The sequence below is a fragment of the Ochotona curzoniae genome, unplaced genomic scaffold, assembly GCF_017591425.1.
Source record: "Ochotona curzoniae isolate NIBS_2020 unplaced genomic scaffold, NIBS_Ocur_1.0 contig_4792, whole genome shotgun sequence".
NCBI classification, from domain to species: Eukaryota; Metazoa; Chordata; class Mammalia; order Lagomorpha; family Ochotonidae; genus Ochotona; species Ochotona curzoniae.
The window spans coordinates 11,624,656-11,646,965 of NW_024466389.1; the positions used below are offsets into that span (position 1 = coordinate 11,624,656).

Consider the following 22,310-nt stretch of genomic DNA (forward strand, 5'->3'; position numbering starts at 1 on the left):
ACTTCCAGGAAGTCACCTGTGAGCCATTCCTTCTGGTAGGAGCTCCCTGCCAGGTAAGACAGAACAAGCTGAGACTTGGCCCTGTGGGGACAGGCCACCCAGCACAGCCACTCAAGAAGGGACCTGCAGTCCAGGAACGAGTGGAAGCAGCAGCCTCGGGTGGGAGTGGGTAGCAGCTGCAGGTGTACACAGGCCCCTCCAGCGCACGTTCACGCTGCTCCTCGGCACGTGAGGCGTTCATTAAAGCGGGACCGTAATGGCCTTCTGAAAATCTGTTCTTACCTACTGTCCTTTGATCATAATGACATGAAGCAAGGAAAAAAATAATTTTGATGTGGTTTGTATTTATGAGTTTTTACATAAAGGCCTTTGTGGGCATCCTAAGAATGTGCTAAGATGTCTGAAACCACATGAAGGCAACGGAGGAATCGCTGGCCAGAGCTAACAGCACACACACGGAAGCACCTGAACCGGCCTGTGAGCTAACACGGAGGCTGCCACCACCCGGCAGGCCACGCGTGCACGTAGAGCCCGCACAGCTGCGGGCAGCTACAGAGGAGCAAGCCTACAGGTCCCGGCTCTCTGGGGGTCAGGGAGCAGAAGGGGGTCACTGGCCAGGGGACAGCATGACCTAGTCAGGCCTTTCACCCCAGTGGAAAGTCAGCTGGCAAGGCAAACATCAGCACACTTGCTCGGCAGGCTGAATGAGCTGTTTCACACAGGTGCTGTGAGCAGGACGACAGCGGACAGTCTGGAATGACCGCACACAAGTGCCTTTTGACAAGTACTAGGGGCCAGGGACGTGGGGAGCTGGCGGAGTAACCAACAGACCTGGGACAAGCCAGGACCTTGCTGGCGTCCCCAAAGGCCAACTCCTTCAGCCACATGCTGACTGACCCACAGCAAACCTGGTCACTTTCAACGCTTGATCAGGCAAGGCAGACGTTTTCTGAAGGCAAGTCAACCGCGGAGTATTCAGGAGGCTGGGATGAGAGCGATACGGACCACTCTGGTCGGCTCTGAAGTTGTGCCATGTAAAATCTGCAGGTGGAATGACTGGCCAGCGCAGGCTCGTAACGCAGAGGCCTGGTTCGCGAGGGGTCACCCTCCCAGAGGGGCTGTCTGTGGGTCAGCATGGCCCCTGCCAGGAAGCTCCATCAGCCTCCAGCTTGCCCCGCATGGGCGGCTCAGTAATCTCCCTTCACAGAGCTCTGGCCCGACCTCCCTGAAAACTGTCTCTGGGACTGCTAACTGCCTCAACCACAGTTGAGTTAACTGTGGAGCCAGAAGGTAACAGACCACAGTGTCCACACCAGAGCAGGGACGAAAGCTCCCAGTCCCGTGGGCTTTGTGGAATGCCTGAAGCCAGGGTGTGTGAGAGCCCGAAGACATAGCTCATTGGGGGATCCGGCTATAGCGAGGCCTTGTCCAGCCCTCCCGGGCCAGCACCAGCAGAGAAGCGGGGCTGTGACGGCCCTGAGGCCGGCTCTCCCCTCTCCTGCCTTAGAACTGCCTCCCGGGAGAACAGCTCCTGTCCCAACTCCCAGGGCCCCCTTCAGTGCATGTATTCCATGTTGAATCCCTCTGCCAGGGAACCAAGGACAGGACAGAGCTGCAGGGAGCAGGGCTTAGCAGCACTGCCAGTCATGAGCTCTGGCTCCAGGGTTCACACACACAGGCCTTGGGGTTACCAGCAGGCAGTAACCTCTGCCAGGCTAAGAGACCTGGGAAGTGTGCACCTCAGGCTGGGGGCTCTGCCATACTGATGCACAGGCCCAGGACAGTGCGGGGGTCACCAGGGAAGCCACAGATGCTGGCTGGAAAGGGCGTCCCCTTCCATCAGTGGCTTTAGATGAAGTCAGGCAAAGGCAAGAGGACAAACTTGGCAACCATGACTGCTTTTCTCATTTGAACAAACAGCCGGCTCTGAGCTGCCAGCTCTGGTCCCCAGGTTCTGGTGGTACCCCCAGAGCCCCTACGGGGTAGACTCCAAGCAGCCGTCAGAGCTTGGCTCACACATGGTGAGGGGGAACACACTGCCACTTCTAAGGTAAACATTTCTAATTCGATCAACTCCAATTGTTCTTACTTGCCTATTTACTGCCCTTTCCTCTTAGAATCCTTTAATACTTTACATTTTTCTCCTCATTTTTCATTTGAAAGAGAAAGAGATCTTCCACCCACTGCTTCACTTGAACACCGACCACAGACAGGAATAGGCCAGGCCAAAGCCAAGACCCTAGAACCCAGCCTGGGTCTCCCACACGGATGGCAGAGACCCAAGTCCTTGGACCATCACCCACCACGCACATCAGCAGGAGGCTGGATCAGAGGCAGAGCAGCTGGGACGCAATCCAGGAGCTCAGGGGTGGGCCACAGGCTGCAGAGTGGGGGATAACCTGATGGGTCACACATCCCCCTACACTTCTCTTTTAGTTACAAGGAGCTTCCCATGACCACAATGGCCAGGAGAATTAGGAGCTGGGACTGCAAGGTCTCACCCTGTGTGGCATGTACCAGCTCCCTGAGGCATCCCTTGCTGCCACTTGGGGTCTGTGCTGGCAGAAGGCTAGTGCAGGGGTGGGAGCTGTGGCTGGGACACAAGCCCAGTGACTGGTGGCTCACTGTGGGGCTGGATGCCTGCCCTCGACCCCACCCGCCCCAGGCCTTTTAAGAGCTCGGGATGGCTCTGGCATCACTAAGCTTCTCCCTCTCCTGGCCTTCCCATCTTCAGCCCCACACCGTGGTTATTCTCTCCTTCCTCAATGCACGTAGTGTGGCCAACATCCTTCTTTACGTATTTCTAACTTAAAAATTCCCAGGAGTGTCAGTTAGCACATTCTGTCTGCTGGTTCATTCCTCAAACATGTGCTAAGCCTAGCACTGGACCAGGGTCAAAGTCAGGATCTGGAACCTCAACGCGGGTGGGCGTGAGCCAGCGCCACCATCACAGACCCGCCGCAGGACAGGTCAGGAAGACGGAACAGCTGAGGCCAGAACCAGGGCCTGGCCCCAGGCCTGTGGATACGGAATGCGAGCATCTGGACCACTGGGCCACCTGCCTGCTCCAGACACCCTTCTGAGGGCACGAGGGCAGCGATGCTCTGACGGCACCAGACACACGGCTCTGCACCCAGAGGTCCCAGCTGGCCACAAGCACCAGGGGAGCTCTGACACGAGGCGCTACGGGCACAAGTGCAAATGGCAAGGCCCATGTTTGCTGGTGGTCCTCCAATCAGAAGAAGGAGTGTGAAACCAGAGGCGAGTATCACTCCCTCACAGGCAGAGAGGCACTAGGCACTCGGGGTGAGAACAGACCAGTGCTGTCCCAGGAAGAAGAAAAATCTCCAATCGGCTTGGTCAGCCTCTCACATTGGGCCTCCTCCCCTCAGGGCAGCCCAGCTTCCTTCTGCCTCTGCTGTTCCCCAAATGGCCATGTTAAAAAGTGGACTTGGGCCTGGCACAGTGGCCTATCAGCTAAAGCCCTCGCCTTGAACGCACCAGGATCCCCTATGGGCGCCGGTTCTAATCTTGGCAGCTCCACTTCCCATCCAGCTCCCTGCTTGTGGCCCGGGAAAGCAGTCAGGGATGGCCCAAAGCCTTGGGACCCTGCACCCACATGGGAGACCTGGAGGAAGTTCCTGGCTCCCGGCTTCGGATCAGCACAGCACCAGATGTTGCGCTCACTTGGGGAGTGAATCATCAGTCGGAAGATCTTCCTCTCTGTCTCTCCTCCTCTCTGTATCTTTCCAATAAAAATAAATAATCTTAAAAAAGAAAAAGTGGACTCATGTCCTGGAGAAGGGCGTGGAAATTGCCCGGTGGTTCTGCACAGTCTAGCTGCCCTCAGTTACAAACCACCACGAGGCTGGCCAGGGCAGCCCCTTCCCCACACGGGCTCTGGTGGCCCTTGCTCTTGCAGAGTTGAAGAGGGGGACCCGAGAACCCCTGTGCCAGTGTCTCTCTCTGAGTTGAAGAGGGAGAAGGGTGACCTTGGGGTGCTCTCGCCTGAAACCCAAGCGCTGCCGACTGAGCCACATGTGCTGTGCCCACAGCCCCAGGGGCCGGACTTGGCAAGCTCAGACACCACACTGAAATCTGATCACCGTCTGCGTGCTGAGAGCAGCTGTTCTCCACCGTTTACAGCCAGTGTCCAGCATCTGCCTGTGGATGCGGGACAGGTATCTGCGGAAATTCCTCCCAGGACACACAGGTGCAAAGACCCCTGAGCAAACATTCCAGTCGGCTTTGGCATGTGTGGCCTCATGCCAGCTGCACACGCAGCGCCCACCGGGTGCAGCTGCAGCTCGTTACAGGCTCCCTTCACAAGGCTTACTCCTCACAGCAGGAAGGGCAACGGCTTCTCCAAGGACCAGGCAGCAGGATGGCTGCCAGCGTGGCTAGGGGATCTAGTCTGGGACTTGACCAATCCGCCAGCTCTCAACAGCCTGGGCACCCCCGGCACCCCCCTGGCCCCGCGCCTCCTGGGGCAGGCCTATCCTCCCAGCTCCTTCCTCCGTGTGGTCTGTGGGGCCAAGACACTCTGCGAAGTAGCCACTTCTGAGAACACAGTCTATGTCAGGAGCACCGCATTCTTCGGAGCACTGAGCAAACTGGCCACGTCACAGAGCTGATGCTGCACAGCTGGTCTCAGAGTGCTGTGCCACCTCCGTGCCAGGTGGCCTGGGCTTCTGCACATGCACTGCCAGAGCAGAGGAGGACACGGGCAGCCAGAGCAGCCGACACTGGGGTTCTAGAAGGTCCTCGGGCTCGTGGAGATTGCCGGCAATCTATCACACTGCCAGAGCAGAGGAGGAGGACATGTGTAGCCGGAGCAGCTGGCACTGGGGTTCTAGAAGGTTCTCAGCTCGTGGGGATTGCAGGTGTGTCTCTAGTGCCGTTGGAGCATCCATCACACTGCCAGAGCAGATTAGTGCTTGGCAGGATGAAGCGGCCCAAGTGCAGGAGCGAGCCACTCCCTGCTCCACCCACTGCATGCACTGCACCAACCCGAGCGTGACTGCCACACGGCTGCAGAGGGATCAAAGGCCCTGATGCCAACTCGAGGGGTCATGTTCATAAACAAACTTCCTTTCTGTACCCTCCTCTTTTTCATTCTGCTTTCTTACCAGAAAAGGCGTGCCCAAACAACCAAATCCTGGGCTGCAGCCTAAATGTGCCTGAGGGAGGACCTGCGTGGGTGCTTCCATTCTGGCTCCCAATGGGGGGTGGAGCAACATGTAAGCCTCTTCAGGTACTCTGGAGACTGCAGAGGGGACCCCACTCAGATGCAGCAGAGGCCTGGGGTTCACCCTGGAGAACAGGAAGCAGAGGGGACCCCCACCCAGATGCAGCAGAGGCCTGGGGTTCACCCTGGAGAACAGGAAGCAGAGGGGACCCCCACCCAGATGCAGCAGAGGCCTGGGGTTCACCCTGGAGAACAGGAAGCAAAGGGGACCCCCACTCAGATGCAGCAGAGGCCTGGGGTTCACCCTGGAGAACAGGAAGCAGAGGGGACCCCCACCCAGATGCAGCAGAGGCCTGGGGTTCACCCTGGAGAACAGGAAGCAGAGGGGACCCCCACCCAGATGCAGCAGAGGCCTGGGGTTCACCCTGGAGAACAGGAAGCAAAGGGGACCCCCACTCAGATGCAGCAGAGGCCTGGGGTTCACCCTGGAGAACAGGAAGCAGAGGGGACCCCCACCCAGATGCAGCAGAGGCCTGGAGTTCACCCTGGAGAACAGGAAGCAGAGGGGACCCCCACCCAGATGCAGCAGAGGCCTGGGGTTCACCCTGGAGAACAGGAAGCAGAGGCGCCGTGACTCCTCCAAGGGTGGAGAAGGCTCCAACAGGTCCAGCTCCCCCGTTCAACAGAAACAACATGAAACAACACGAGGGAAGCAAGCCTGGGTCTCCCACTAACAGCTCCCAGCAGAGGGGTGGGTCCACCTGGGCTACTCTGTGAGCATGACTGAACACACACAGTAAAGCACATACTGACACCCTGACACTAGCTGTGCCGCCAACGAGCTCCAGACCACAGCTCACTCTTATCTTGACCTTATTTTCCCCAGCCCTCGATGCCCTGCTCCCCAGTGCGTCCCACCTCCCAACTGTGTCTCAGGGGATTTCCCAGGACAGGGAACTTCCAGGTCCCAGGCTCCTTGGAAGTGGCAGCCGGCTGGCACCTGGGCCTTGCACCACACCCCACCGGCACAGCCTGCTCCAGCTGCACTCCCTCACCACACCACCTTAAGACCTCACCACCTGGAGTCCCATGAATGCACTCCCTCCACCCCGCTGGTCAGGCTACACAGCTGTGCCAGCATCCCCAAGGTCACCACGGCTCGATGATTCCAAGTGACAGACTCAGGACAGAGGTGCAAGCACAACCAAGACAAACTACAATGAAAGGACAGAGCAAATCCAGGTGAAGGACAGGACACGCAGGGGAAGCCCGAGGAAGGGGCAGGGGTGGCTCCCTCCCCCAGCACACAATGAGTGCACACGCCCAGAGGGAAGGCCCGCTGTGCATGTGAGGCAAGAGGACTCAAGCTCCTGGAGCCCAGCCTTGCAGAGACAATTGTTTTTAACGCGTGGGGTTGGTAGGAACCAAGGCCCCAGAGCTCAATCCAGGTCTCCTGTACTGCAGCCTCCCGTATTGACAGCAAGCTGAGTCAGGTACTCCAACAGGGCACCAGGTGGCTTTCCTGCCAGGCTCAACTCCATCCCAGCAAGTCTTCTGAGAGCCAGCATTTGTGGGGCTGGCTCTGTTGACCCTGCTGCATGACACGAGTCCTCGCCAATCACCTGCAGTTCCATCCTGGGCTGCCCCATCTCAAGTGCTCCCCCTGTTTGTCCCCACTCCAGGACCAGCCTTTGCTCCTTCAGAGCAAACTGTGTCGAGTGCCTGGCTCCTGCTGCCACTTGCTCTCATGTGAACCTCATCAGCCCAACTCAAAGCAGAGCACAAGGACTGGATCCAAGAGCATCCGTGAGCAGCTGGGGAGTGACCCAGCACCCTGGGCATCCTCCCTGCTGGTGAGCAGTCCATGTGGGTGCCATCGACTCTGTTTTCCAGGGAATGCTCAGGCTCCTGCTGCGTCAGGCAGAACCACAACCAGATGCCCAGGCTTGTAGCATGGCTGGGGACACCACATGGCCCACTGTCTGGCCAGATCTGCCATTCAAACAGCCTTACAGCCACGAGTGCAAAGAACACGGACATCTACTCAGGAAGTGACATGAGCAACAGGATCTTGCTGCTGTTACAGCCTGAGATCGCTGGCGGTGTGAGGGGTCAGCAGAGCAGCAGCTCCCAGCCCCGAGGGATGGCCAGGCAGGAACACAGGCCCAGAGGGGTCAGCTCACCTGCCCAGTGCCAGTCAGCAAACAGGGGAAGAACAGAGGGGAGATAAGCTCCTGGGGCCAGTGGTGGTATACAACACCAGCAGCTCCTGCCAGAGTACTGGTTCGATTCCCAGCAACTCCACTTCTGATCCCCTCACTGCTTTATGCACCAAGCAGAGCAGCAGGAGAGGGCCCAGGCACTCGGACCCCTGCTACACATGTGGGGGACCTGGAGGAGGTTCCTGGCTCCGGGCTTCAGCCTGACAGGAATGTGAACCACTGACGGAACACATCTGGGCCACTCTGCCTTTCACACAAAATAAAATCTTAAACAAATGAACAAACACAAACCAAGGTTCTCCCCAATGCACCCCGGCCTGGGACTTGGAAGCCTCCTGCTACCACGTCGGCCACTTCTCCCCAGATTCTGGCAGCTTCCTCCAAAAATCCTTCCCTGCTTTGGCAACGGCTGCTGAGACTCGAGCCAGGAAGTCCTGGGCAGGGAAGGCACCTGCACGTTTGCAGGTCCAAGGCCCCAGGAGCCTGTAGTGACCACCGTCTCTCACACACAAACACGCCTGCCGCGAGTGCAGGGAGCAGGATCCCAGCAAGGGCAGGTGGAAACGGGGAAGGGGAGCATGTGGGAACCCCCAGCACTCCCAAGCATGGTGACACCCCTCCAGAGCCAGTGGCTTCTGGTGCTGCCACCGGGACACCCGCCATGACTCACTCTGCAAACCTCTTCCAGACATGCAGGGCTGATCAGAGAGGCTAATGAAAGCTTTTGAAGATTATCTCAGACCCAAAGCAAGAAAGAACACAAGATGCCTTGCTGGCCTGTTCTTCCACTCCCGAACTCTGGCCTTCATTAAGCTTTGATTTCAATCAATTGCACACCCACTAAAATTAACTTATAAGGCCAATAAATTGCAACCGCGTGTTTGAAGGTATTATCTGCTGCAAGCCAAAAGCCACACATTGCAGAGCACAGGGCATGATGCCTGGCGCAGATGGGGGCAATCATCTTGGGAACAAAGCGGTGCCAGCCCCTTTGGTTAGAACATCTGGTCTTGGGCAGAGCTGGGCCGACAGAGGCCAGGGCGAGGCTCAACATGAAAGCTCGAGCAGGGACGGTTTCCTGTCTTCTCCAGAAACCTGAACTATCAAAACCCCGATCTTGGGGCTCCTGGCAGGCGAGGACAGCTCACCTGGCCAGCACAGCATTCCTCTGCAATAGAGAGTACATACCCTCAAAGGAAGCCAAGTCTTTCCCCAAACAGAGAGAGAGCTGAGGTCAGGTAACAAGGCCCAGGCCCAGGAAGAGCAAAGTCTGGACTACTAGGAAAGGACCGTGGGGCGGCCACCTGCGCCTGCCCAGTGCCAAGGGCCAAGCTACTCCCTTGCACTGAGTCAGCTGAGGTGGGAAGGGGTAGGAGATGTTGCTAAGGCAGCGGAGAGCTGACAAGGAGGCTTCCCTGGTCCCAGCACACTGGTGGATCATATCACCTATGTGCTTGCAGCAAGCAGACTCTTGCATTCTGAGGACACGGTGGTGCGGGTGGCGCCATCAACAGCAGCTGACAGCTGGGGGAAGGATGACACAAAGGATCCAGGAGGCCCCACGGACCAGGGACAGCAGAGAGCAGTGGGCAGGATATGGGACTGCCTCCACGGCACCAACTCCGTAGTCCGCTTGCCTGGGGAGGGAGCCTCACTCATAGTTGCCTGAGAAACGCCAGGCCCAGCCCAGGGCACCTGAGGCAGCCACCGGGGCCCAGCTCCATGCTGCTGGCTCCCTACACGGTCCACACATTCTAGACCCAGATCCAGGCTCAACAACTCCAGAAGGAGCCCACATGTGTCCCCAAGCCCCAAGAGGAAGACTTGCCCTTCTGGGGCAGAGCTGCTGTAGTGAGAGGCAGCCACATGGTCCAGGGTGTGTTCCAGTGCAGGGTGTCCTGCCATTCATCCTTCAAGACCCCCGAGGGGAAGGACGAGGCTACTGGGCTCTGCAGTGAATGGGGAAGGCAGCCACACCTATGCACACAGCGCTGCAAGTCACAGCCCGTGGGTCACTGGCCTGCGGGTTCATGAGTGATCATGAGGACTACATGGCCTCACTGCATGCGATCAGGTCAGCCCCCACAAAGTGGCTCCCTCCAAGTTGCCAGCAGCACAGTGATGTCCACGAGACGATTCAGACCCAGATGTGGCAGAGGCTGGCAGCTGGCAGGACTCTGATGGGCAGGTGGTCAGAGGGCAGAACCCAAGCCCGACACAGACCTGACTGCAAGGCCTGAGGAACCAAGAGCTCAGAAGTCCTGAGGGTTCTTGGCTACCCCAGGGGACTCAACTGTTCTTCCAGTACCACAAGCTGCAGTGCCAAGTAACCCTGGGAGAGACAGCCGTGGCTGCCCAGGCCCAGCCATGGTGCAGGGCCAGTCTAGCTCTCACAGTGGCAGCTCTGCCCCACCCCTCCTTCACCCAGTGGTGTGAGCATCTGCCTGTGGTTCTGGCATCTCCTGCCAGGCCGGGGAGGCAGGCCACCTTCTGAGACCCTCTTGCAGTAGTTCTTGGGGATCCCAGCCAGGTTTGGGGGTTGATGCCTTGCCTACACAGGTTCTCTGCCTGAACCTGCCTGCCCGTTGCAAGAATGCTATGCCTTATGGGCAATGTCACCATGCACAGACCCTTCTCTGGGAACGGGCCTTGGGGCAGGGCTGAAGGGATGCTGGGCACCGTGCACAGCAGCGGTACCCAGTGAGGTCTGAGACCCTCCCACACGTCCCACAAGCACCCCACCGGACCTCTTCGCGAGCAGGGGAGAAACTCACAGGTCTCGGTACTGGTCAAAGGCATTGTTGGCCTCCACCTCCAGCTTCCTCAGCCGCGCGGACGGCATGGCCCCATCTTCCAAAGGAGGGTCGTACTTGTTGCTCCACGGTGACCTGCAGGTAGCAGGGGAAGGAGGTCAGGTGAACCACTCCACGGAGACATTGTCTGCGAGCAGGAGGGACTGCTGACAAAGCCACCACCCGTGGCAGAGACATCCAGACCCTGGCGATACACAGGGTGGAGCAGGGCCCTGGGTCAAGCAGGCAGGGCTCCGCAGTCTGTCATCCCCGATCCCCCGCCCCACAATGCACTCTCGGGAAGTGCCTTCCGTAACTGAACCTTGAGTGCACAGGAGCCGCTTGACGCCCAAGCGCCATGGTGGAAATGAAGGACAAGGCTTGTGGAGAGCAGGCACCAGGGCCTGCCAAGGCTGCCCCTTTGCTCTCGTGTTCGCCCACCTACTGATCAACAGACGCCTGTCCTTCACTGACCTGCTGGCAGCTCTGCATAGACTTCCCGCCCGTGGGTGCTCAGAGGCACTGCCCATCACAGGGAGACCCCCCTGCCCTCAGCTGCCCAGGAAGAGGCTTGCCACAGCAGGAACCCGTGGGACTGGGTCGTCCACGTGCACAGGGGACAGCTCTTTGCGCACCAGCTCCATCCCCCACACAACCAGCCCCAGGACCTGCTACAGTTCCTAAAATGAAATTTGAATTTCCCACATCAGGAAAGCACTGAGTCACCAAGACTTTGGGAAAGGGGGTGATAAGGAGAAGGTGCACCCATTAAGCCTTGCAGATGGGCTCTGAGAAGAGGAACGAAGGGCACCACCACGTGGGCCTGGGGCAGCCTCTTCTACGCTTGGGTACTGGCAGCAGGCTTTCCATCGTCAGATCCTGCGTTGCCCGCCCGCTTCCCCACCCATGACACTGAAGAACCTTCCACGGGGGACTGCTGCCTGAACCCCTGCTTCAATCAGTTCTGTGCAGACAACTCCCACCAGGCAACCACATCTGCAAACTATGTCAAGTCTGGAGTCCGAGAGAGCTGGGCAGCCTCCTCCACAAGCTGCCACAGGACGAGGTGCCTGCCTGCCTGCCAAGGGCAGGGGTGAGGGTGCTGCTGCCCCTGGGGTTGCAGTGGGCTCTCCTGGCACTCCTAGCTGGTGGAGCCTCTGAAGGAATGGAGAGGGCTCACAGTGCTGCCCAAGACCAGCACAAACTGCAGTTACACAGGAACCCATAGTTGGTACAGAAAAGAAATTAAACAAGCTGGGGCCCCGGATGGCCTGAAGACAGGGCCATCCTGTCCTCAGGCACCCATTGCGGGTGCCTCTTCTCTCCAGCGGCTTCTGTTCCTGGGCAAAGCTGCCATGCCAGCTCTGGTTTTACTCATCAAACAGTGCTGCCTGGCAGAGCTGCGCAGATGGAAACACTCCCTAAGCGCACCTGCCTCCTGCAGCGCATGCCACCCAGTGTGCCCAGTGCAACCCACATGACCAGCTACCTCCCTCCAGTCTGGTCTGCACAGCCAGCATGACAGTCCCACCAAGGGAGGCACCCTCTGACCCCGCCCCCCCCCCATTGGGCATTTGCCACCTGGCACACCAACCACTGCGTACACGCTGACAATAATGACTAAGGCAAGAAATGAATCCTTGCTCCTCCTCTCTCCCCTACAGATAGATGCCCACCTGCTCACCTCTCCTGTACCTGCTCACCCACTGCCAAGCAGAGCAAGGCCTCAGGGGCACAGCTATGGACAGGGGGCAGGTGGCACCCACATGATTCCAAGGCTGTAACCATGGATGGCAGCGCTCTCTGTCCAGGCTGCTGAGTGTTACTGGAGCAGGTGCAGGGGAAGGGCGTTGCTACCAGCTCCCCATGAGTGAGAGGCCAAGCTCCTCCACCCCTGGGGGAGTGGGGTGCAGACTTCACCCCCTCAGCCCTCGGCTAAGCAGGACGCCATCCACAGGCCCAAGGCCCTCACCTTCCCAGATGCCCCCGCCCCGGCTGGCTTTCATGCTGAAGTGAACCCATTACATTCGAGAGCCCTTCTCTCCTGCAGACGGGGCCTGGAATTCTCCAGAAGCCTATACGTCACCTTTCTCTTGGCTCTCAGACAACAGCGTTTCAGGCTGTTAGTCCTGGAGCCGCGGTAATTGTAGCTAGGGGGGAAATCATAACATTACCCAGAATATTCTTCGTTGGAAGGGGCACTGAGAACACATTTAAGAGCTTAACTGGAGGCCGCTTGAAAAAAGACAGATGGACAGGAATGCTGGGATTTAAAAAGTCAGGGCTTTCATTTCCCTCCGAGAGGGCTTTTGTTTCAGCTAACAGGTTTCAAACAGCGCTGGCAGCGGCCAGGCCATAAGGATCCCATTTAAGCCAATGATCAAACGCTTGGGAGTCTGGGGCCTTGGAGTTTTCCGTGGACACGGGGAAAGGCAGGCAGGCTGGTTCTGCCTTGACACCAGCCTCCCTCCAGAGGACCTCTGGGTCTCCGAGAGGTAGCAGAGGCCCGAGGTGCTGGGAGAGGGGGCCTTGGGTGCTGAGTCTGGGGAGCCAGGGACACAGCCCATCCTCGCACAGTTCCCATGGAACGGCTGCTGTGCGTGGCAGGCTGTGACTTTCAGGTGTGAGACTGGGCTCAGGAACCACCCCACCCAGGAAGCTCCCTCTGAACCCTGTACCAGGCTATGGGGCAGGGCACACCTCCGAGGCCCCGAAGTCAGTCAGACCACACATTACCTCAGGGAACTTCTCTCCTGGGTGCTCCACCTACTTCCCCAGGGGCTCCCAGCAGGACTGGGCCTGGACACCCTGCCCGGCACAGGCACTGGGTCAGGGACAGAGCAGCCTTCAACACAGACCTGGACCTGCCTTGAGGCTAAAGCTCCAGCCCTGAGCTCTCTCCTGGACCACAGCTGGCATCCACTGTCCACTGTCCCCCCAGGAATTTCCACGTCTGTCCAACAAGCACCATGAGCTTACAGGTGCCCCTGACCAGGTCCAGGTCCTCCAGCCCTGGTGACTGGCCTGCCCATCTCCTCAGCTCTGGGACTGCCCTGCCCCTGCCCCTGCCCCTCTGGCTCCACTCTAAAAACTCACCCCCACTTTCCACTTCCACCTCCACTTCTGTATCAGGCTGGAACATACGCTCCACCTTCCTCAGAAAGCTGGACAAAGAACGTGCTGGCCGGGCCACTCAGAAAGGGGGTGTGAATCTAACCGCCCCCCCCCCCAGCCGATGGCAAGCTCTGAGCCCTCCAGCACCTGAGTGACTGCTTGTCTCGTTCCTGGAGCCCTAGCCTGGCCTTCAGCACCCGGTAAGGGCCAAAACGACCACTCCCCCATCTCCACCACATCCATGGCTTCCTCTGCCGGCAGAACTGAATCCACCTCCAGCGGATCCCCTCCCTGCTCACCGCTCTGTCCCCCCCCCCCCCCCCCGCCAACCCCATCGTCCTCCAGCGCTCTGCTACACAATTTATGCCTACAGGCTGTGCTTCCTACGCCTCTTCACTGGGACCTAAGCTCCTGGGGAGGGAGACTCAGCAGGGGGCCTGGGACACAGGGTGCTCCATTATGTGAATACACAGAGCCATTTCCATCTCGTATGTGAGAAAACCGAAAACCAGATGGGGGAGCCCAAGGCCCACCGCTGCAGGAGCAGGATGGGTGGGTAGCCGGCAAGGGCCAATCCAGGGAATTTTTCTTGCCTCTGCTTCTCAGGCACCTGGGCGCCCCCTCCAGAGACAGCCCCCAGCTGATGCAGCACAACTCAGCCACGGCCACTCTGTGCTGCCCACGTCTGAGGAGGCTTTGCCTGACTTCAAGAGTCGGAGCTGCCAACATCAGCTGGGAGGCGCTCTGCTCCTGTCCAGGCCAGCAGCCACCACTCTTGGTCTTTCCCAGCACTCAGCATGGTGGTGAAGGGAGAGCTGCCTTCCACCCTAGGGACCACATGCACTCCCTGCCCTGCCCATTGCAGGCCTCCTGCAGTGGGAATATTAGCAAACATCGCTCGTCCTGTGTCCGATGCACTCCACAAACACCTGCCATACGAGGAATGAACGAGCGAAAGGAGAGAAGGACGTGTGGAAAGAAGGGCGGCCAGGCTGCCAGCTCTGTGGTCCATGCACTCTGCGACAGGTGCCGGGGCCGGCCGGGCTGGCAGCCTTCCTGGGGCACTCACCTGTACGAGTCCCCATCTCTGTTGTAGTCGCACAGCAGGTAATCCTTCCCCACCACCTTGTCTCTGGCAATTTTCAGGGGTTGATCAACAGAAGACAGGAGATCTTCACACAGACTGGGGACCTGGCAGAGAGAAAGCGAGAGGCAGAAAGTCAATACCCCTCCTGGACCTCGGGGGCGCGGGGCAATGGCAGCATGCTGTGTGTGGCTGGTGCCCTGCTCAGCTCCTTTCTCCCACCCGTGTCTGACACTGATGGTGTGTCCCTTTGCACAGAGACCTGCTCTTGGCCTACAGCGGGGTGTGACCTCCAGCACGGCTGCCCTTCCAGAGACTGTGCAGTTTGAATCACCGGGGCGCCAGGGTGGTCTCGTAAACTTGAGTATGTATATGCTTGCTATTAGACTCTGGTGGGCAGAGTACAAGCTGAAGTCCCGAGAAGGTAAACACCTCAATACAGAGGAATTCCAAGAACTCGGAGAACTCCCACAGGCTCCCGTGCTGGGTGGAGCTCCCGACACTTTCCAGGCCCCCGGCCAAGCATTACCAGGCTGTCCACAGCCCAGTCTATGTGCAGCAGAGGTGGCGTTCTTCCGGCCTTCCCCAGCCCAGAGCCCAGGCCAGCAGGTCGCTGGTGGACTCCTGGCTCATGACAGGCAGGGCTCAATGTCATGGTAAAAGCTGTGGATCCTGACACACGGCCTGCTGGCACCAAGCCGCCGCCCACCGCCTCCAACACAAACATCCACCTTCCCAGGATTCCCAGAAGGGAGGTGGCTCACATGGATGCCTTCAGGCCTGAGTCACCTGCACACGCCTTTTGCTATGCTGACTTCTGCAGCTCACAGGCCCGGATCTGGGGGGCCAGGGACCCACCATATCACATACTAAGCAAGGGGCTGCCAATTGTGTCAATAGCTCTTCCCCCGGGGAAAGGACCAGCAGAGCAGCTGCTGTGTTCTCCTGAAGGGGCTTGCCACCACCCAAAAAACAGGGCAGGGGGCACCACCGCCGGAGACCACTCACGGACCCCCCCCTCCCAGAGTCAGCCGCAGGAAGGTGGTCTGTTTATGGCACACAGAGTGACCCTGCCCTCTAGTCCAGGGGCTGGCTTTTTGAGCCCCCTCTCCTGTCAATAGCTGCCTGGGTACCTACCCTCCCCGAAATAGGAAAACCCGGGCCTACTTTCCCAGCAACCCTGGATGACACAGCGCCCCCCCCCCCAAGGCCCCAGGTGCCTGCCTTGTACCATGCACTGATGCTGGAACCCTCACATGCAAGACACACTCCCCTAGGAGCTCAGGTTCCTCCGAGAAAGCTGTCTGCCCTCATGCCACGTCACAGCCTGCCTTGGGGGCTGCTGGCTTTTACCTGAAGCCAGATGGCAACTGGCTGGGCCCTGACCCTATCCTGGTTGAAGTGGGAACTAAGCCAATAGGCTAGGAAGTCAGGACTGACTCTCTACCTGGAAGCCTTGGTTGGGGGGACGACACACTCAGCACTGAGCTCAGTGCTCTGCACCTGTCAGTACTGGACACACGCACGAACTCCTGGGCCCCACCGCCCAAGACCACCTGGCGGCAACCCACAGGTCACCAGGCTGTTCCAGACGCTGGACAAAAGTGACCCCTGAGAATCCTGTTCTTAACCCGAGTTCTGGCCAGAGTCAGCGGTTCCCCTCCTCCCGGGTCGGGCTTCACAAGACAATGGCACTCGGTACAGAAGAGGCTGGCCAGTCTCACCCATGAGATTCATCTGCAGCTCCGAGCCACGGCGCTCATTTCTCCCTGACACTCTGTGCAGCTGGAACCACTTTTCGTCGACCTGCTGTCTGCCCCCTCAAGAGAACGCACGCTGTCTGCTCCAGCCCCGCCTACTGCTGCCTCCCGGGCCCCAGGGCAGTGCCCGGCACAGGGCAAACACTGAACATGTTTGGGAGCGAAGGAGGGTGGACAGAGAGAGAAAAGGAGACATTTTACAACATGGAGTCTCCAAAACTTCATTTTTGCATTAGTAAGTTCATCAGCACGGAAAACCTAGATCAAAAGAATCTGTTGGGAAACACTCAGGTGGGTGTCCACATGGAGAGGGGTACCCACATGAAGAGGGTTGCCCACACAGAGGGGTGCCCACACGGAGAGAAGTGCCCACACTGAGATGGGTGCCCATGGCCAGGTTCACTCACGGTTCCACTGGGAGGATACCCTGGGGGGATACCAGGTGAGGCTGGCCTCAGGCAGCCACAGCCAGGAAGGAAAGACAGGCAACTCAGAACTGGGCTCCAGCCCCACCTCACAGCCGGTGAGTGGCAGCAGGCCCCACCCCCGCCTGCCCTGAGTAGCACACCAGCCAACATCAGGAAAGCACTTATAGTTAACCTGGAACCCCCACTACCTCCCTCCTCTCTCTCTCTCTCTCTCTCTCTCTCTCTCTCTCTCTCTCTCTCTCACACACACACACACACACACACACACACACACATGCACACACGTGCACGGCAGAGAAAGCCCAGCACCTCACAAATGGTGAGTGCCTTAACAGGGCGGAGGACCAGCCCTCTACCTGGGCAGGCACCACTGTTCCCTTCCGGAGACAGCCTCAGACTGGGCCAGGTGGGCACACAATCAGCAGTCCTGGCTCTTGAGCACAGGTAATCCATTCAGGGACACGCATGCCACCACCATCACACCCACAAATCTGCACCAGGCAGTCCCCCAGTAGCCATCAGCAAAGCAGGTCCCCCAGGCACACGGGAGGCCCTTCTCGGCATGAGCATGTCCCAAGCTCACAACACGTGCTTTTCCTTGCCAAATCCAGCAGTTTCTTCCAGATCCTCTTAGACCCCGCCCGGCCTTCAGGGTCCAGCCCCAACTCCAGCTTCCCAAGACCCCCTAGGTCCCGGGATCCCTGCTCCAACACTGCCCTCTGCGTTGGTGCCTCCTGGCGGCCCTGGGGACAGAGCACAGGCCCTACAAAGCAGGGTTCTGCGAACTCCACGCTCCGAGAACTGGAAGTCAGGCGATTACCGAAGGACTCTGCCCACTCGCCCAGCCCTCCGTCCCTCTCTGAGCAGGCCCACGGCTTAGACGGTGTTAAAATCACATCAAGCCTCAAGGACTAGGAGCCTGCACAGGCTTTACAGGAAAAGACAGGTCCAAACAGAGCTGAGGGTCTCGTTAGGGTGCGCGTGGCACCTGCCCTGCTGGACCCAGGGGACCTCTGGGGGAAAAGGTTGTGCTGACGCACGGCTGACCCGGGGCCGCTGCCTCAGCTGCTCCACGGCCTTTGCAAGCAACAATGAGGTGGCCCTGAAGACCATGCAAGCCACTGCCACCCCTCACTGGCCAGCCTGTACCTGAGAACTTTCGGTGAGGAGGTACAGGGTCCCACAGTCGCTTTACCCCACACAGGAGCACAGCACATCCTGGGCGCAGTTGGGAAAAGGGAATTGGAATGTCAGGAAGAGGGGAGCAAACCCACAGGGAGAGCATGCAGGAGGGCAGCGACTCCTTAGCAAGCAGGAGGCCACAGCCCACGGGGTCCTGGGTGTGGGCACCAAAGGCCCCACCTGAGTCACTGCGGCCCAGGCACACCCACCCGATCACCAAGAAGGGTCCCGCAGGCCTCAGAAAAGCAACCTGCCCCAGGTCACCGAGCTGTCCAGGGAAGGCTTAAAAAAAGAAAGAAAGAAATGAAAAAAATCACATTCTTCCTTTGCCCCAACTGAGTACTTCTCTGCTATCTAACCCACCAGCTGATCACGGGAAAGGAGACACAAATCAGAAGCTTCCGGCCACAGCGCGGTCTGCGTCTGTGCGGCCACATGGTTCCACTTTGCCTCTTCCTCTTCCCCGTTAGTGATTAACGCTGAAGAAAAAAGAAAAAACTGTTCAACCAGAAAAAGAAACTTGAGATGAACCCTTGAAAAAGGGCGCGAGAGCCAGACCAGCTCAGCTGCGCGGCTGACATGACCACGGCGCCCTGTTTCCGAGAAGCGCTCCCCTGTACTGTGGAGTTTTAAAAAGGAACACGTTCCGCCTTCTGATCAGGCCGCTGGCTGGGAGCCGTCGCCAGAGATAAGAATTGAAAACAGGCACTGCTCACTCGGCCGCTCAGCAGTGATGCTCCAAAATTATGGCAGGAAGGGTCCTAGCTGGCACACCCCCTCACACACAGCCCAATTCTCCTCTTACATGGCCAGAGCCCCATCACACCGCCCCCATAACACATCCCACCCCCATCACTTGGCCCACCTAACTCTAACAATCCATCATCTACAGGCTCCAACAGTCAGGGTGCAAGAGCTTCTGGTGGCCAGCAGAGGGCTCTGTTCACAACTCATTCCTTCTACTATTTTCCCCAAACTAAACTTTTTAAAAACAGAAAGCGAAGCTGCACCAGCAGCACACTCTGCACCCATTCTGGAGAACAATGTCCTGGCATCACTCCCAGCCCCGAATGCTGCCTAACCCTTCCTGGAAGGACCAGTGCAGGGCACAGCACCTGCTTGGAGACCCTTCCCTTGCACAAGTGTGGGGCTTGTTTTAGGCACTGTGTGAGGCAGCACAGAGGATTGCGCGATGAACGAGATGGAAAGGAGGCCCTGCCGTGACCATCACACGCGGCCAGAGAGCCAGACCAGAAACGAGCCAAAGAAGGCCCTAGAATGCCCAGGGTGAGAGGAACCCGAAGCGGCTGGGGGAGGGGATCTCTGGTTTGGGAGGTGCAGGGCAGGCAGAGCGTGGTGGGGTTACAACACCTGGTGAAGGACGCAAACCCAGCACACTGCCATCTCAGAAACTTTACTTCTGATGGTGACAGGGACACGTTCCTGTGGCCAAAGCCCCCAAAGGGTAAACAGCACACACAAGGAAGCTGTTGCTCCCCTCCCAGGTAAGAACCACCGGCAGGGACCTGACTGGACACATGAGCATGGGAGAACACCAGGTATCCCCCATGGCCACCCTATCACGGGCCACAGCCCACGGAGGCAGAGCTGCCGAGGGACAGGCTACACAGAGTGCCCAAGTGTGGCTGTCGTCACCCTCGGGGCGGGGGACAGCTGCAGCCTCTATGGCCAGGATGACAGCCACTGGAGCTGCTGGCCGGAGCACTTCCTCTGAGGTGGGGCCACGGCACCCTCCCACCCACGCCTGGCCAACAGGGCGGAGGACAGCTAGGGCCTCCGCTTGGGACCATGCCCCTACACTCCTGTAGCACTGCCACCAAGTGTGAAAGGACCTGTGTCGGCTGCTTGGTCATCATGGGGTCAGGGGACCCAATGTCATTGCCGCCAAGTGTGCTTGGTCATCATGGGGTCAGGGGCCCCAACATCACACCCTGCCTAGAACAGGATTTTTCTGTGTCTCTCCCTTCCCATCTCCCCCTGGGTGGGTGCCTCATGCCTCTTGGAAAAAATCCAAAGAAACTATCATCAAAGATGACCCTTGGGCTGGAGCTCAGCACTCACCCTCAGAGCTCTGCCTCTGTCAAAGGGTCCAACAGGCAGGCCAGGAAGGTGCAAAGCAGAGGAGAAACACGGGAGAACAGCACAGGGATGCGTGCAGCCCCTGCCTGGACCACTTATGCCCAGCTCCACACTGGAATGTGTGTGGGTTCCTACACCAGGCCAGACTTGGATGCAGACCTGACTACCACCCTGCAGGTATGAGAGGGTGGGCTTCTGCCCTGCTCACTGCACACAAGCCCCTCCCACAGTGGGGCTTGTCTGGGCGGAAGAGGAAGAGGACGGAGGGCAGCAAGGATGGACAGGTGGCCACACTCTCCGTCCAGAGATGCCTCGGTCCTGCCATCTACACATCTGGAGTGTTGCTTGCACGGGTTGCTTCCTACATGACCACATCTCTTTTGGGCAACAGGTGAAACTGCATTCAACAACAGAGGCTGAGCCCTGCATGGCCGACAGCAGCAGCAAGTCCACCGTGGGTGGGGCGCCCCAGGCTGCGACTGCATGCAGGTGAATGGGGAGGCGGCACAGACAGTTCACACAGCAGAGTCCCATGGCAGCTGGGCAAGCCAACATGGCCTCCACACATCTGGCAAGTAACCGGGGTGCAAACACTTGTAAATGCTCAGCTGACGGTGGCAGAGGAGTGACATGGCAAAAAGGGCATTGCCTGCACAAGGTCAGGCGTGAATGGAACCTGCTCCCAGCGTAGGCCTAACTGCAGGCAGGGGCTGGAGAATCAACCGTCCACCTCTAGACTGGGTCCAGGATGAAAATCCACTTGGGCTGCCCTCAGGCGGGTGGGCAGACAGCACCAGGGCCTGGGACTCCCGGAACTTCTGTCTGGGTCAGCAGTAAAGGGGACACATGTGGGGACACTTGACAGTGAGGATCCAGAGCCACACCTCCATGTGAACATGCAGCTCCTGTCCAATCTGGGAACCCCACAGGTGTGCTCAAGTTCCTGAGGCCGTGCCAGTCTCCAAGGTGAAGCAGGGGAACCGGGGAGGGGGGGCTGCATGGGGGGATGCTGGTGCTTGGCAGATGAAGCCACAATGCCCTCAATGCCCGCAACCCATGTGAGAGTGAGTTCGAGTCCTAGCTACTCCGCTTCCGATCTTGCGCCCTGCTAATGCACCTGGGAAGGCAGCGGAGAATGGCCCAAGTGCTTGAGCCCCTGCACCCATGTGAGACCCTGAAGAAGCTGCTGGCTCCTGGCTTGGGCTGCTCCAGCCCTAGCCATTGCAGCCATTTGGGCATAGAATCAGAGAACGCAAGACCCCCTCTCTAACTTTGTCCCTCTTTCAGCTAGATAAATAAATCTTCAAACAAGAGCCTGTGTAGAAGGCAGAGCAGTACACCTTCCAGGCTGGGCCTGCCGCCAGCCCCGCCACACCTGGTCCCAGGAGCAGGGGCAGAGGCCCAGCAGGCCAGGGCCATGCGGCCACAGGGCCACGGAGCCATGGAGCAGCCTGCTTGTGTCGGCTCTTCCCATCACAAATTCTCCAAACTGTCCAGACCGCAAACTTCCAAACAATCCCCACAGCCTCCTGATTCCAGTAGTGCTTGCGTTGCCTTCCGAGTGTTATCCCCTGTGTGCGGCAGCGGGCACGGTGGTGTGTGCCAGGCTGGCACCGAGGGATGGCTTTTTTTCCCCCTCTCTCAGCACAAAAATCCTCCTGGTTCCACATTGGATTCCTTCCCCCGACAGCCATCTCACCAGTTTCTGCCGACTCATCCACCGAAACACAAGTAAACAGAAAAAGCTGTGGCCTTCCTCCTGAGGAAGCAGTCACCCCACTCCCGAGTAACCTGGGGGACCTTCAGAGGGCTGTTTCTCCCAGGATGCACGGTGTCTACTCTCCAGGAAGGGACCCCAAACACGAGGCTGTGGGCAGAACCTGCTCACGTATACCGTACTGAGCACACAGACGACGTCTCTGCTTCGGCAACTTCTCAGAGGGGAGGGAGGACGTGAGGGAGTGCCCAGGTGCCACGCGTGTCCAGGGCATGACGAGGTGATGGCCCAGCTGAGCCGCTGTGGAGGCAGGAAGGTGCTGAGCAAGCCTGACTGTGGCACAGTGGCGCATGGGGACATGAGGCTGTGGCTGGGGGTTGCTCAGTCGGGGAGCATCCTCAAAAGGGCGGAGTGGGCGGACAAGAGTCTTACAGCGAGGACCCCACAGAGGCAGGGAGAACGCGGGTCCTCGTTGCACAGGCATCCCGGGCAGCCACAGGGGGATTCAAACCCAAGTAAGGGGCAGCTACGAGACCCAGGCCTAAGTGAGCGAAGAGCAGTGGCCTCCAGGTCAGGAAGCCTGGGAGGGGCTGCCCATCTCTTCCCTCCTGGGGGTAGTCAGTCACGTGCATGTCACACCCTTGGACTTCTGTGTCACGGTGTTATTACAGGACTGATGCACTATGATGAGGCCCCTTCGCTCTGCAACTGAAGAGCTGACCG

General features: G+C 58.7%; 1 protein-coding gene across 3 annotated transcripts in view; it reads right to left on the bottom strand.

Annotated features, from left to right (window-relative positions):
* The window catches only part of CAPZB (capping actin protein of muscle Z-line subunit beta), a 97,285-nt gene that overhangs the window by 13,421 nt on the left and 61,554 nt on the right, over positions 1-22,310 (bottom strand). For all 3 annotated transcript variants that reach the window (XM_040988008.1, XM_040988006.1, XM_040988007.1), the window contains exons 3-4: positions 14,386-14,507; positions 10,185-10,298 (exon numbers count right to left, since the gene is read on the bottom strand). In XM_040988008.1, the coding sequence (XP_040843942.1) occupies positions 10,185-10,298; positions 14,386-14,507 (236 nt within the window). The remainder of the gene's footprint in view (positions 1-10,184; positions 10,299-14,385; positions 14,508-22,310) is intronic.